This window comes from Hippoglossus stenolepis, chromosome 13 (assembly GCF_022539355.2).
Source record: "Hippoglossus stenolepis isolate QCI-W04-F060 chromosome 13, HSTE1.2, whole genome shotgun sequence".
NCBI lineage: Eukaryota > Metazoa > Chordata > Actinopteri > Pleuronectiformes > Pleuronectidae > Hippoglossus > Hippoglossus stenolepis.
Genome location: NC_061495.1, coordinates 12239630 through 12255826, shown reverse-complemented (window position 1 = coordinate 12255826; position 16197 = coordinate 12239630). Strand labels below are relative to the sequence as shown.

Here is a 16197-nt window from a genome sequence, read left to right as displayed (position 1 = left end):
TTATATTTGACTTAACCTTGTAAGTAAAAGGTTTTAACTAATGTTACTATTAAAATGATAAGGAGAAAAAAAAACAAATTGTTAATACAAAGGGGGAAAAGGTCATTTAATTTTAAATATTTCCATGGTTTCTTTCCACTGTCATTAAAACGGCATCAGAACACGATGCTGTGTGATCGTGAAAGGCTTCAGTTTTGGGCACGATAGCAATTGCCTGTGATGGGCAAAGGGGCACTGAGTCAATGTGAAGCTAATGAAGCTAATAAAAGGGAGAGATATGAATTGAACGACATTAGTATGAAGTGAACTTGCCTCAATATAAAAGGATAGTTGTAGAGCTTATGATAACATCTAAATCTTTGACAATAGCTTCAATTATGTTTTATTGTTTGCAAAAATAAAGTTTAATTGTTAAATCAAGTTTGATACACAATGTAAGCGGTGATTTAACTTCTTTTAGCCAGGAGTTTCCTAATCTTCAGAGGAACTAAGGTTAATTATTATAGCAATTAAATAAAACACTTAAAAATTGTAATCAAAACAATTATTTTATCTAATTACCGACACGTTATCTTGAAATGAAACTGATCATGGATACTGTATTGTCCTTCAAATGCACCACTAAAAGGGGGAAAAAAGAGAAAATAGACCTGAAATCCAAACTGGGATAGTAATGTGTTACTGGTGGTGAATACCTGAACCCCAGCTGAGGGTAGACACTGGCTGCTATCACAGATCCATCAAAGCAGCAGAGGCTGTCTCTCCTGATGTGGACTCCGGCATGGGCTCTGCCTGCTGCTGCGAGCGGAGGCCGGCTCTGCACTGTCCACTGGCTCCGAGCCAAACTGCCCCCTGCTCCGATTGTCCTTCACCCTCCAAGCTCTGACGCCCGCTATTCAATTAATACATAGTAACTTTGTGAGCTTCCCTTCAAGAGACGTCTATAGTTTCCAGCATTAGGAGCGTGCGTCCGAATGTCCCTTCGGAGGCTCTCTAAAGTTGATCGTGGCGAGGAGACAGCAGAGAGCCTGCACGCGAAACTGTTTTTGTCATGCTTTCCCGCGGACCATATGACACCGTGCTGTACAGTATGCCTTGGACCAGACTTTCGAACAGTCCCTGCATCATCTGGTGTATCTGTCACATCCACAATTACATTATTGCTGTTTCACTCACACGAGCCACTGTGTCAGAGCTCTCAAAACCAAACAGATGGAGCTAGTTGGCAACAGACGGCATGCAAATCATGGATCATTTGATTGGAGATCTTATTTAATTATTCAACCAAGTGGCTGTCTTGGAGGAGGCTCAATGCATGCTGCCTAATGTGCAATATGTGTGAGCAACTGTTACAACACTCAACTAATAATGAGCCGTACAAAGATGAAAAGGAGGCATTGCTTTGTTTAAGGAGTCTGTGGAGTGTACATGAAATAACTGGTGTACTTGTTATTTTCCAATTTATGAGCTGATGAATGCTGCTTCAACCACTGGGCATTTTGCCCTTTAGTTTCACTTTGTAAAACATAATGCAGTGATGAGGAGGAGGCAGCTGCACTTCTTGATTTCTTCATGCATTGTGTTACATATAACGCACTCGCATATCAAGCACACGCAAAAGAGCAGCTCATTAAATATCACTGCAGCCCCGTTTTTCAAGTGTGTATGTTCATTTTGCGTGCGCCTTGTGAAACCTTGAAACACGACAGGACTGGAGAGGCAGCTCTGACAATGAAGCAAAATTACAATCATGTGGAACGAGACCAAGGATTTGAAGCACAGCGAAGTGAATTCAATGAAAATTTAGTGTTGGCCGAACTAGTTTGCAGAAAAACAAAATGAGCTGTATTTAACATTCAGGCACAATGCTGAAAAGTGACAACTGCTTATCTCCATGGAGATCAATAATGGCTGCGGGATCATTGTGTAAAGTGTCTGCAGGTTTAATGCAGATAGGATGTCATTATTATTTTCTTTCTCCTAATGACCATCATTATGCACGGACACTGATTGAATTCCATTTGTTACCTACGTTTGAGCCTGAGTGGAATAATTACCATTTAAGTATCTCCATTAAAATTCATGCACGGATGTTCATACTCAGACCTTCTTTTAAAAATAACTAAAATATTCTTTGAATACAAAATGCTGCGGATATAACCCAGCCTCAGCTTTCATATTTCAAGTATAATTACATGCGAGTGTTATTAAAGCGTGTGTTCTTTTTTAGCTTGTAGGATTTTCTTTTCTTTTTTTTAATGACGACAAGAGAAAGGCAAGAAACAGTTGCTGCTCGGCTGCTATCAATGCAACACACTCTCTTAATATTTAATTAAAATGGATCTGCTGGTAAGTGTGATCAATATCCAGTACCCTGTCTAAATTGCTTTTTCAACCTCTTGTGTCACATACAAAATAAATATGTTTTAATAGTTGCATGCACGTCTATTAGATTTATGTTTTTATATCACAAGGTGACTGTGTTGTATTGCGATATTAGTGTGCGTTTCCCCTGTTGCACAAACATGGATGTGATTTCCTCCTCCTCAAAAAGCAAACTCATTCATAGGAAATAAACCTGTTGGTTTATCCACCAGTGCACGAATTCAGCAGCATTAAGAACGTGTCACTTCTTGTTTCTTGTGTTGCTACTGGTCATCCTGAGTGCACACAAGCCCAAGTGGAAGTATCCATGTTTATTTTGCAGGTGAATAAGGAAGCCACTTCCCTAACACAGCCATCTTTCTGTAAATACACGGCTGTGGCGGAACGGTGAGCCGGCACAGGAGAGCGGTGAGGGGATTTGGCCACACCTAATCAATCACTGACAGATTACTGCTAAAGCCACTTCCATACACATTAAAGAGGGACAAATGCAGAATTGCAACTGAACAAGTTCTAGTTTTAAGCCAACAGTGGGACTTCCTGGTGATTTATCAAAGTCACTGCTGCTGAGCGGCACGCCTGTGTGATTGTAGTTCACAGCAGACAGAACTGAGGCACAGCATTGAAAGGAGTGTTTATGCCCTCAGCTGTGGCACTGTCAGCCTTGTGGAATTTACTGTAAATCACATTGCTTTTATTGCAAGATTTAGTAGCTTATCCTCTGTGGGCTCTATTCACTTCAAGCTTGTCCCTATTAGGACTTAAGCTCCAGCCTATACTGGGACTCGGATACACATCTTGAAATAATGTGGGAAATCAAGCCTGTAATTTCTCACTTTTTACACATCTTTCTTCCCATAATAGCCGGTGCCCCTTTTGTAGTAAAAATGTTTCATTGCAGAAACTAGACGACACTCTTATGCCTCGGTGTCTCGTGTGTTATTCCTCCTCAGAGATCTCTATATCCGATAGCCCAGAGATATGCAATCTGGCAAATTATGTTGTTTACAGCGCTGCTCCATGAAAAGCCCCCAAATCAGATTCGGTCAAGTTGTTAAATGATAGAAAAATATGAACACAGTAAACTGAAAAAGGAAAATGCACCAGGGATATTACACGATATCTAAGATGCGTGCATGTGAGAAAAGAGGAGACACCACTCAGCTGGTTCCTCCAACAAAGTCGGTCTTTGCTGAAATAACAACCACCCGGGCCAGCAACATGACTGGAGTGATCACACATGACACAAGAGTCTGTAGGCAGGAGGTTAAAAAACAGCCAGTCACGTGCTCTTAAACCCCTAACCTCATTCCTGGGGAAATTAACCATCTTTTCTCTGTGTGTGTGTCTGTGTGTGTGTGTGTGTGTGTGTATTTGTGTGTGAACACGCTGGATAGGAAAGTGGGTGTCAGCAATTCTTGTAAATTCATTCACTTTTTATTCTTTCAAAGAGTGTTTTCTAATTATAGGTGTAATAAACTTAAGAGATATAACCTGATATTCACCTCTAAATTAGTTTTATGTAATTAAAGGAAAATAATCTTTCTTTAGAACAGTTAATGTGAATTTGTGTTTTTCATGATATCCCAAAACAACATATAAGATCCTAAAATCTTTTCAATAACCAAATGTAGTCTGAAATTGTCTGACTCCAAATCGTATATATATTTTTCCTCAAGGTTTGATCCATGTCAAGGAGGATTCAAGTGTGTGATGGACGTGAACTGTGATCCCTGCAGCCGTATGTGCGGGTGTTCGCATGATGTGTGTATTGACGTGCCGTAGCAAGAGTTCAGGGAGGCAGCTGAGCAAAATAATTCAGAATGTCCTGCCTGCTGACACAAGGACAAAGGCACAGACTGAACATGCCCATATGAGGAAGGAGACAATGGACGTGGCCACACCTGGAAATGCACTGCTGTTTTCTTTTTTCCTTTTTTTTCCTCCCCGTGACCTCCACAGCACACAGAGATTTTCACAGGCTGTTCCTACAAGCGTGGACACTCGCTTCTGGTCGAGTCAGCTGAGTATTAGCACGATATTGTTCAGCGACGGCCAGAAAATCACCCGATGAGCGCTGGCATCTTCGCATTAGCGGCCGAATGGATGAACTCTCACACACTGTTATTATGGTGACCGCTTGCTTGTTCCGATCTTTAAATGTTGGACATTTGACAAAATCAGTTGACAAAAATCTGCAAATGCTTTTGTCTCTAAATTTCTCTAAACTGGAGTTTATACATTTTATTTTTCAACGACACTCTATTCTTAGCTTTTGTTTCTAATTAGAAATGTGCAAGACTGCGTATGAGAAGAATCTCTGGGGTGAAAATAAGAAACAGTCTCCTGATCCTGTGCAATGACTGACACTGGACTGCCCCTGTCCAGAGCAGCTCCATGTCCTGCCTTATGGGTAGGATTTCTCCAAAGAGCTCTTGCAGTTGGAATTAGCATGGTGCAGTCAAGGGAGTTCTGAAGGCTGAATCAATGCATCACTCCCAGGGCCTTGGGCATGGATATGAAAGGGCATAATGGGACTTTTGGTGCCGATCCTCATATCATGTGTCTAACCAGGGTCTTCCTGCAATGCCTCCCCAAAGGAGTAGAGATCACCTCCCTCTCTCAAGGCTGTGTGCTGATAATAGAGAGTGGCTGCAGAACACCCTGGAAAAAGGAAGGTGTCAAAACAAGTTGGACAAATTTTTTAAAGCAAGGTATTTTTACATTTTTTGGTAGAGTTGAGAGGATTGATACAGCCTTCACATTTGCCTGCTAAAGATTGAGCCGCCAGCAGCTGGCTAGTACAGCTTAGGATAAAGATTTAAAACAGGGGAGACAGCTAGTCGGTCTAAAAGTAATCAAATCTGCCCACTATCACTGCTACAGTTCCATAATTTGCATTTTAATGTATTAGTTGAATCCATACAAAAACCAAAGTCTATCAACAGCAAACAGTAGTTTTACAGAGGGAATCTTTCCTGGCAGGTTTCTGTCCTTGCTGTATGGTTTCCAGGCAACCTGCGGCAGCTTCAGGTTCCATTCATATCTAATCTTTATGCTAAGCTATGATCGGCTTTGATATTTCAGATCTATTTCCTCATTTAGTTGTCATGTATAAGATAGGTATCAGTATTAACTCCCAAGGCTAGATATTCTTTCTTTTTAGCCACGCGTTCACCTAGAAAACCAGATGTGTTGAGAGCGTAACTGTTCACATGCTTGCTATTACACGTGTATTATGCAAGTTACTGGAGTATTCCACTAGAGGGCTCACCAAAAAACTCAGACCTTACAGAACTTCAAAAATATAACATAGCAACACTAAGATAGCACCAAAAAAAGAAAGATCCCAGTGCCAGCGTGAGATATGTGAGGCCCTTAAATCAACAACATTGTGTTAATGGCAAGGATCTGCCCCCACACTCCCTCTAGTGTTCATGTGTGTATTGCGGCTTGGGGACACATAGCATGGATTTCTGAGGATGTGCACAACCGCTGCAACAACTGGACACAACATTCGTGAGACAGAGATGATTCATACGCATAAACAATCTCTGGCCTTGATGTAGCAAAAGACAATTTTTTTAACAGTGGGTCAAATTATTGCTTTTATGGCGACAAATACGCAGCATAATGACCCTTGGGATAAAACCAGTTGAGAGTATTCCAGTAGGTTGGTGAAGATTCGTTTTGAGGTTAATTCAGGTCATTTTGAATAACAAAGTACTGTAGATCCATATTGAGGTTATTCTTCAAATCTACAGACCAATGTGAAGCAATTCATGTGTAAAGCTGATCACGTATTTAAAACAATTTTCATTTAATAAACATAATTTAATTCTGTTTACAGATCAGATAATGATATCAGAATGTGCCACACGTGCACAGTGCAGGGCAGAAGAAGTCAGTTCCAGCACAGTGTATTTAGATAGTTAATACTTCATAATGGCTGTAGCATAATGTCACGATGGTCTCCTCTGTGAGCTGCTGCTCATTAACGTGGCTCCTCTTTGAATTTGGCTCCTGCCTCAGAGAACATGCGCAGTGCGCAGCAGCGCTGCCTTCAGTCAGCGGAGCAGCTGTCCAGGGTTTGGAATTCCAACATGGCAGAGGCTGTGGTCAGTCTTCCCCTCACTAACTTGGAATGGTTTCAAATGGCGAGCAGCCGCGTTTAACCCCCAGTGAAGCCGTTCGTCTGCGCCCCCAGCACCGGATCGATGCCGCTGTGACACCCGGACGCTTCCCCTCTCCGCGGTCACCTACACAGGTAAGTCTTTATCTCCAGTGAGTCAGCGGCGCTAACAGTTACAGGGGCAGAGAAACGGGAGCAGCTCCGTGCGCGCAGACACCGTGTCGCGCATCACGGAGCTGCAGTGCAGTGCGCGGCCGGTGTGGCTCCTCCGAAGCGCAAACACACTCCCGGTCGGCGCTCGTCATTACTTGTCAATAATAAGCAGCAGTGTTCGGGATCAGAGGGACGCTGCGGTGAACGCGTCCGAGGAGAACGCACACGGCCGGAGAGGAGATAACTTTCCCTCAACGAGAAGTTTCCCCTATTTTTTTTTTTTTGCATGTCAGCCTGAATACAACTTGCTGCGATAACCGCAGGCGGGGGGTTAATAGACGGCTTGTCATTGCAGCTCTTAGTGGGACAACTGCTGGCAAGTAATCTATTTTAAAAGTAAAGGCAGGAGAGGAGGAGGAGGAGGAGGCGGAGGAGGAGGAGGAGGAGGAGGAGGGGTGCATCACGCTGGTTTAGCCTCTTCCTCTAATGGGCGGCATGAAGAATGTGTGTTTTATGTCATCCAGTCCCCTCACATGCTTCCTATTCTCCTGTTTCAACTCGCGCTAAGAAGTGACAGGCTCCAGCCGTGCCTGCAGTGTGCCTCTCGCGTCCGAAGAAACAAAAAAAAAAAACAATCCACTTTATTCTCCCATGTTCCGTTTTTCCCTCGGTCTCGCATTGTTCCAAATTGCACGGCCCCCTAAATGAATAGGATCCGAGGAGAGAACACGCAGGGGACCGTGCGTTTTTTAATGTTGTGAAATCTGATAGCTGCAGGAAAGAAGAAGAAGAAGAAGAAAAGAGACGAAGTGCCTGTAATGAGAAGCAACCTTTGGAATTCCTCCTCGTGAAAATCCGATTCTGCTGTTTTTTTCCTCCCTCTCTTGTCTTTAGGCTTGAAGACATGATCACTAGCACCAGTATTTATGGTATGTTGATTTTTGTCATTATCTTCACTGTTGTTATGATTTCATATTTGCCATGTTTGGGGGAAATAAGAGGCTGTTGTTGCAGTTATGCATTTTTTTTTTCTTTGTGCATGCATGCTTCATCTTCAAAAGTTTATTTAATCCAGGTTATAACATTTTCATGACAGTAGTCCAGCGACGAGGACACATTATGTGATTAATTCTATATCGTAAGGATCATAGGATCATTTCGGTTCAATGTACCGAGTGATAGTTAAATATTTCAGTTGGTTGGTTTTCTTGCTGGTTTTCTTTCTCTTTATTATTGCACTGCTTTCATATTTTTGCATGCAAAACTTTTCAAATATGATATTTTGGCCAATGCACAATGGATGTGAATATACCCAGAGGGGCTGCTAATTTTAATTTGGAGATTAAATCTTAAACTAACTTGTTTTAAAAAAAATTCTCTGTAGAATCTGCTCCTCTTCAAAAAAAATAAAGAAATTACCTTAATGTAAAAGTATTTATAGATGATATTATCATAACTGCTTGGAAAATGTTATGAATGTTAACATTTACGACAACGTTGCAAATCTTGGAAATAAAAGTTATTTTTGAATTAAATTATTAGCTCATGTGAAAATACTGCTATTTACATAAAAATGTAATATAATGATACATAATTTCTCTATTTTATCACAAATAAACGATAGTTTGTGATTGATAATTATGAATGTGAAAGACAATTGGAAAGTAAATAGTACAAAAAACAACAACACTTGGATTACAACAATGCTATAACATGTCGAGACTGCCAAACCCCTTCTGCAATAGATTTGGAAAACACACACTTGCGAACTTATTTTAAGTTTAATTTACAAAGTTGCCATGTTCTTTTTTTTAAAATTTACTTGTCACAATCTGTGGCAACTTGCCGGCGAAACTTTGAACTAATTTGCTCCCAAATTGGTTCAAAGGCAGTGTCAGAAATAGCTGTTACTCATGTTCCAGTGGAAATGCTTTGTGACAAGCCAGTAAATGGATCTGAGCGTGGACACAGAAGTCAGCAGAAGTAACAAGTTGTGCGCTGTCTCTCTTTTTTTTTTTTTTTGCAAACACTTTGTCCCAAGTTAACCTTTCCCCACCTCCGTCGAACAATTTACTTAATTGTGTTCGCACATTTCATTTGCATGTTTTGCTCTGAGAGGAAATTAACATCATCAGCAGCGAGCTGAAGTATGTTTTTACTCCTCTTCAAAAATAACAGCATTGCAGCATCTGTCACTCAGTGGGAGAAAAAAAGTGTACATTACTACCACATTCATTATGCCTGAGTGTTTGGTTGTAATGTGTTTTTTTGTGAAGTGGGTTTTAAATTTGTTGGTTAGATTTTTATGTTATTTCATATTTAGACCCGACCCCCCCACCACCATGCATGTGTGATGTGATTTTATTATTGATTTGAGCTGCAAAGATATGGACACTGAGCAGGAGGGAAAATTGTTTATTTAATAGATGATATTTAAATCTGTATTGGCAGTTTGCATACACTCTAAATCTATAATACCTTGCATGTATAGACTCTTCAAATGTATGATTTCATTTTTGTTTCTGGATGATTTAATTGCGAACTTCTAAGAAAATCACAGATTCATGTATTGTCACTTTGCCGTGCACAAGCCTAATCTTTGCGGAAGTTGGAGTTTAAACATGCAGTGGAAGAGCAGATGCATCTTTTAAATCACAACGCATCTGCACAGAACAAACAAATAATAATCTTCTTGCAATTAGAAAACCCTTCTCTCATAGATTTAATCATAAGTGTCCTAATTATTAAGTACCTGAGGATATTAATCAGTTCAAGCCCCAGGAAAGGTTGGCGTGTGTGTGTGAGCTCCTGCAGTGTGTGAGGTGGTGCTCGCAGGTCCTTACTTAACCCCAGACACCTCTGCTGTGCATGAAAGAAGCTTGACAGCTCTGTTAATTTCTGATAGGGCAGCACTTATGATCGCAATCTAAACTGTTGCTTGTCATGAATCTCTGTGCTGCAATTCAATGACAGATACTGACCCTCCGGTCTTTATCACCCTCTTTGCACAATGATACACACGTTCACACCAAGAGCTGGTGAATGTAAATAACAACAAGAAGTTGGGCGAATTATATCACAGTGACACCGGGAGAGATCGACATTTTTACTCGTGTTGTGTTGAAAAGGAATTGCTTGCAGATGATGGCCAAATGGTCTTTGCAGCTTCCAGAATGTTTTTTATTTAAAACAATATATTTTCTAAAGCAATTAAGAATTATCTAAATAATCTCTAATGCTGCTTTAGAAGCTCACATTTATTTTTTGTGCACCACATAAATCCATAAATTCAAAATGAGCTTTTTCTACTCCTATAATTAACATAACATACTCCTGATTCATTGTTAGGGGAGTGAATCAAAAACAATCTCTGACTTATTGCTGTTATTAGTCCGTGTGAAGTGATGTAGCAGCTCTAAATGTTCTGTGCATGTCTGAAGTGCACGTGTAACACTACCAGTGATGACTTAAATTGACAGCACGACTTAAACCATAGGGGAAGTGGTGCACGGCCGCACTGACACGTTATACATGTCCGCTAATGATGACAATTAAAGGCAGCTCCTGGATGCCTCGAGCTGCCTCCGTGTGTATACACCCCCTGGGATGTCTGCAGGAGCTGCTGTAAATTGATGAAATGTTCATCTTAACAGAGGGATCTATTTGTCATTAACTACAAGAAAATCCCACTCAGCCTCCTGACTATAGAGATCAGTGCAGGATTGTCATCTTTAAGCAAATATGTTAAGTGGTGTCTTTTCATATGAAGAGCGAGGGGAGTCCCCGGTGGAGTCAGACTCCAAGAAGAAGAAGGAAAAAAGCACAAAATTTCTTCTTCTAAGTATTCAACATGTTCCACCCTCCTCCTCTCCTCCCCTCTCGTTCTCTCCCTTTCTCCGTCTGTCTCCCTCCCTTGTATCCACATCGCTGTCGTTTCCCTCATGGCAACTCGCTATGTTATCTTTGTGTGTTTCTCTCTCCGCGCTGACAATCCTCGCAGTGATCTAAGTTGGACTGCATTAGAAAGTGGAGGCAGCTGTCTGTTGCTATACTGAGGGACGTGTTTGCTCTACTGCAAAGATGAAGGACCACGAATCCTTGACATCCTCCCTCTTCTCTCCCCTCCTCCTCTTCCCACCATCTCATTTAGACACAGCGACTGTCTGCTCAGACTTGTTTTTTTCCTCTGAGTGACAGCATATGGCATAGACATTTTCTAAAATGCATGTGGCTACCATTGGCTGCTCGTACTTATCCTTCATGTCTCCTAGCTACAGGTCTGTCATTTTTTTATACCTCTAATTCAGACAAAACACAGTTTAATCAAGGTGAGCAGATTCTAGTGGATAAAACAACATGAGCTGTGTTAACGTCACTGTAACTCGTTTTATTGTCACATACATAATGTATTTTTTAAAGGACTAAGTGAATACATATATGGTGAATGTGTGTATGTGTGTCCGTGTGCACTTGTGTGTGTGTGTGTGTGTGTGTGTGTGTGTGTGTGTGTGTGTGTGTGTGTGTGTGTGTGTGTGTGTGTGTGTGTGCATGCAGGTCTGCCTGCCTTTTTGTCTTTGTGCTTTTATTTTCGGAACCACTTTTATGGAGGACGCAATCCCTTTTTCTCTCTAATTCTTTTTTTTCTTCTTTAAAAAGTAACTAATCACTCCCATATACATGCTGTGATGTTATTATGATCCATACCATATTGCACGAAGCGCTTATAGGACCTCAGGGTCACTAAATGACAGATTATAATAGAAACACTGTCGTAAGTCATGTTGTAGGACTGGTTTATTCAGGCCATATGTGCCAGGCAGGCATATTATTAATACAGAGTACACAGCATTTGTTGCCTTAAACTCCTCGTCCTCCTCATTTCCACACATGGAAACAGAGGCTTTGTTTCATCTCCTTCACTTGAAGTGTGTCTGCACTCATAAGGAGACAAGGCAGCGCCGTGCCTGTTGGGGATTGGCCAGAATAGACAATCCCCAGGTGTACGAAACTAGGTTTAGCACTAAGGCTTTTAATCTGGACTTGTAGGAGATTCATGTGCATTCATAGATTTGCCTCTGTAATTATCATACCCCCAGTGGCAGCCGAAGAGATGTTTGCCTAAATCACTGATGTCCTCATTACACTGTTTACATTTTAATTAGACATGCACATTTCTTCTTTCTCTTTCTTTAGTGGCCACAATGATTGGAGGTTTTCCTTTCTACTCTGGGTGTTGCATGGTTGTTTAGCAGTATCTTGCAAAAATTGATAATTGTCCACAGTTCATATCTTCTTAATGTTGCCTCCTTACAATGATCTGTATGCTGTATTCTGTACGTAAGAATATAATCAGTAGGATCTGAGTCGAGCAGTAAACAACTCTCGACAAAAGCTTGAACATATTTGTCCACGACAAATACAAACAACTCTACTCTTTCCATATATTTGAATTACAGCAGCAAACATATCTCCAGCTCAAGGACCCTGATTAAAAAAATCCACAATTGCATGACTTTTGAAAATCGCTGGCACTTTGAGCCGTCATTGTTCGCCTGAGTGCTGTTGCTTATCATTGAATAACCTTGGTGAGGAGAGGTGTTTTTTTTCTGTCCTTCTTCCAAGGTGTTTTTTATTATTGCCGTGCTGTTGGTGACTTTTGTATTGTGGGAGAGCAGCGAGCCTTTCACTGGAGGATAAGAGAAAACTGTATTTGCTCTATTGAAATTCCCCCTGTGTTCTCGCAAAACACTGTCTGACTAATCTGGTAATCGAGGCCGCCATTTTAGCTGGACTGAAAAACCAGTGCAACTGGAGAACCTTGAAGTACTTTTTTTTTTCCTCACCTCACCACATTTGTCTGTTTCATCGGTTATTCTACGGAGTGCAAGTTTGAAATATTTACTTGTATTAAATGCAAATCCTTAAAGTTGTCTTGATATCATGCTCTGTGAATCGATATAACCTCTTAAATATTATAAAAAAGGATGGGATCCTACTGCTGCGATACAACCTCTAATTCTATTGCTAAAAAGAAAATTTGTCTCGCATAACAGTTGACCACAGCTATTTTATGTTGCCATTGTTGTAATGACAGAATAATGGTGTTAGAATTAATGTATTAAAATACATGCTTGAATTAACTTTGATATTCATATTCAGGAGCGTGCGTGGATTTGCTTTGAATATAAAAGTTCATCTTTTGACTGTTTTTCATCCTCTCATTCATCACACCCCATGCTAATTGCCTCAAATTGATATTTGAGACAATTAGCTAAAGCGATAATCAGACGAGATGTGAGCTACCCGTGTTTTTTTTGGTGTTTTTTTCCCCGCTAAGTTCTCAGCGATTCATTCATCCTCGGGAGGCGACGGGTGGCTGACAGGTTGGCATGGTGCCAGGTACTGGCGGAGGGGGCGGGGGGGCTTGAGTGCCAGGACGGAGAGAGGATGGGTTGAGGTCTCGCCTGATGGTGTGGAGAGGGGGGGTGAGAATGACCAGAGGGAGGCAAAGGAGGAGAGGAGGGGGGTGTAGAGGGGTAAGTACCTGCTGCCATGGAGGTTCAAGGTGTCAGGCTGCGGCGAAGCAGTGGGTGTCTGTGGTGACACTGCAACGTGACCACGGCAGCCTGTGAAGAAGTGAGACAGGGGGGCTCTGTTCTCGGGGACAGATAATGATGCTGTGTATTTCTCTACTGATTAAGTTGTATGGTGTTGTGTTAGTTAGCTGCATAAACCACAAACTAGAAGGGCACACAAATAGCGGGTACCTCCGCCAAGGCCCTTTATGAAACCATATTTAAATTCACAGGTCTGGATTTATATTTTTTCATCAAGATCTATTAATTATCCTCTAGTAATTCAAAGGAATGATGGAAAAATCGCACAATGTTAAAGAAAGTGAAAATAATTCCAGCATCTGCCCCCTGATCCTAATCCTCACCAAAATGTTTCTTCCTGGACCCATATCACAGATTTGTAGTAATTGATTCAGTAGTTTTTTGCGTAATCCTGCTAAATAACAGACAAACAAACAAACTCAGACTCAATCATACACCCCGACGGAGGTAATAACCGCTGTTTGCTTCGTGGTGGGTGTTAGGAGGTGGAAGTGAACCTGCGACTGAGAAGCTGCTCTCAACAATTGGCGTGTGCAGAAATAATTAAACATGAAACAGTGAGAAATATTTTCTCTTTCAACAACACATGTAGGTAATTTGATTTTCATAAATTTGTATAAATGGTGTTAGTGAATAGTCCCTGCAAGTCGTGTTTGGCCTGTGGCCCATTTGACAGTCGCTCTTAGAGTCTACATGGAATTAGGTGAATTTAAATCAGAAAGAAATATATGCAAAAGGAAAAAAGAAAAGAGCACTCAAGAGTTCAGCATCATCACAGAGCTTTATGAGGGCTGACACTTCTTTTGTGTTCATTATCAGGAATTCACCTTGGGGAGTCGTGTTGACTTCGCGTGGTCTGAAATAGCTCTGCGAGTGGACTGCCCCACGCTCGCTCGCTACCTTCCACTCGTGGTATCGGGGGAGGCAAGGTGGAAATGCCAAATGAAGATTTCACAGTTTTGACTCGCACTTAAGCAAAGGAAATTAAGCCATTTCTCTGTTTGTGTTGCGTTTGATGTTACAACAAACAAACGTTAATAATGTCTGACTGCAGTCTGCAGTAGTATGACATCTACATTCCTCCAAACAGTTTGAAGTTTTTAACAATTTCCACTGATGTGTCCAACTTGATTTGCTCTCAGATCATTCCTTTCACAGATCACTTTTATATTTTCACTCTAACATTCTGCCGACTTAAAGTAAAATGGGTTAATAGGCTTGCACACAGTTTATAACAGACTTCCTATACGGCGCAGAACAATAGTAGATTCATTTACTCGGAGCGTGATGTTTCTGCAGCCCAAACCCTGACTGCATCGCCTCTCCCACATCTTTAAATGGATCCCATGAGTCTTCGGCTCTGTTGTTTCCATAATTCATTTCAAAACTTCCATGCGGCATGGAGAGGCTAGAGGGGTGAAAAATAATTTTGTGTCTGAAAAAAATGATGTAGAGCAAAGTCACTGCTTTATGCAAAGTGTGCCATGCCTTGGGAGCATGTGAGCTGGCGTACTGTTGGAGGAGTGTGGGCCTGGGCTAAGGATGGACAGCGTGTGTGTGTGTGTGTGTGTGTGGGTGGGTGTGTGCGTGCGTGCGTGCGTGTGTGTGTTCCTGCCTCTGTGTCTGTATGTTCCTGTCAGTCTGTCAATAGGCCTAATGTGGCTCCCAAGAGGTACCTGGGGGAGACCCATCTAGCACCCAGTCAGCCTCTGCTGGCGGCCAAGTAGTGACAACGGTTTCCCACAGAGAGAGGAAGTGTCATAGTATGTATGTAAACTAGTGACAGATGACTGGAGACATGTGGCCTGTAGACACTGGGCCTGAAAGTAAAAGCAGATTTGCCTGTTCGACTTCTTTTCTTTCATCCCACTTGAGACTTCAGAGAGTGAGCATCAGGCTCCGTAACAGCTCGGAATACATTGACAACAAGTCAAAGATGTGAATAAAAAGGATGCAAATCATTTGGCATGAAAAGACACGGGCTATGTGCAAAGGTTTTGTTTGCCTTTGAAAGGCGGCAGCAAAGGAGTTCGGAGTTTTTTAGTGTGCAGAGCTTCAGGCAGCTTTTCTAGGCCACAGGTCATGTGGGTCAGTGTTACACTCCCCGCAGCCTCACTTCAACCTTCGGTCTGGAAATAGAACATGCAACGTCACCCAGCCAGGAGGGAGGTAGATTCCAGACCTCAGTGGCCACGGGCTGCACATGTGGAATCTGCTCATGTAGTTGACCCCAAGTGTTTGAAACTCAGAACGCTCCCAGTAGGGTATTGTTTTTTCATGCATACCCAAATGAGCAAGGCTTTTTACGAATTGCCTTACACAAAGTGGACCACTATACTTAGACTGTACTGTCGGCCGTTCACAATTCATCAAGGGAGCTCGGAGTAGCCGGAGGCAGATTTGTTAACAGTATGCACATAACCTGTAAGAGAAGCTAAAAACTGTGCAGTAGGTTTTTCTTACATTTTTTCAGCCAGCAGGATATTTGCCTACTTTACTCTTTTAAGTATTCATTGTAATAGATGGAGAACTGGCACACGTATCATAGTCATTTAACCACTGTACAGTAAAGAGGCAAACTTTTCTTAAGGATTTCAATCAATGTCGGAACCTCTGCTATTAGGTTTATATCGTTTTTGTGTATCAACATAAAATCCCTTATTATTTCACGATATTAAAACTAAAATTATAGTTTTTATGAAGCCCCCATTGTTTGGTTAAATTAGGACAATATAAAAACATATTTGTCGGTATTCAAATATCATAAAATTTGAATTGTTACTTCTAGTAACTGTTTTTGTACTGCAGAGTACATAAAATATATACACTATAAAACTGAGTTGAAATGGGTTTGCAGAGAGAAAAGGCAAAGGGGAAAATAAGAACAATATTTTATAGTGCAAACTTATT

At 41.4% G+C, this 16197-nt stretch overlaps 1 protein-coding gene across 2 annotated transcripts in view; it reads left to right on the top strand.

Annotated features, from left to right (window-relative positions):
* The first annotated feature begins 6475 nt into the window (after window positions 1-6475).
* The window catches only part of fign (fidgetin), a 28163-nt gene continuing 18441 nt past the window's right edge, over window positions 6476-16197 (top strand). The window contains exons 1-2 of one of the 2 annotated variants that reach the window (XM_035175272.2): window positions 6476-6652; window positions 7565-7599. In XM_035175272.2, coding sequence (XP_035031163.1) covers window positions 7575-7599 — 25 coding nt within the window. In that variant the 5' untranslated portion in view covers window positions 6476-6652; window positions 7565-7574. Of the gene's footprint in view, window positions 6653-7140; window positions 7600-16197 lie in introns of those variants that run through there. The other variant, XM_035175273.2, reaches the window with a different exon arrangement.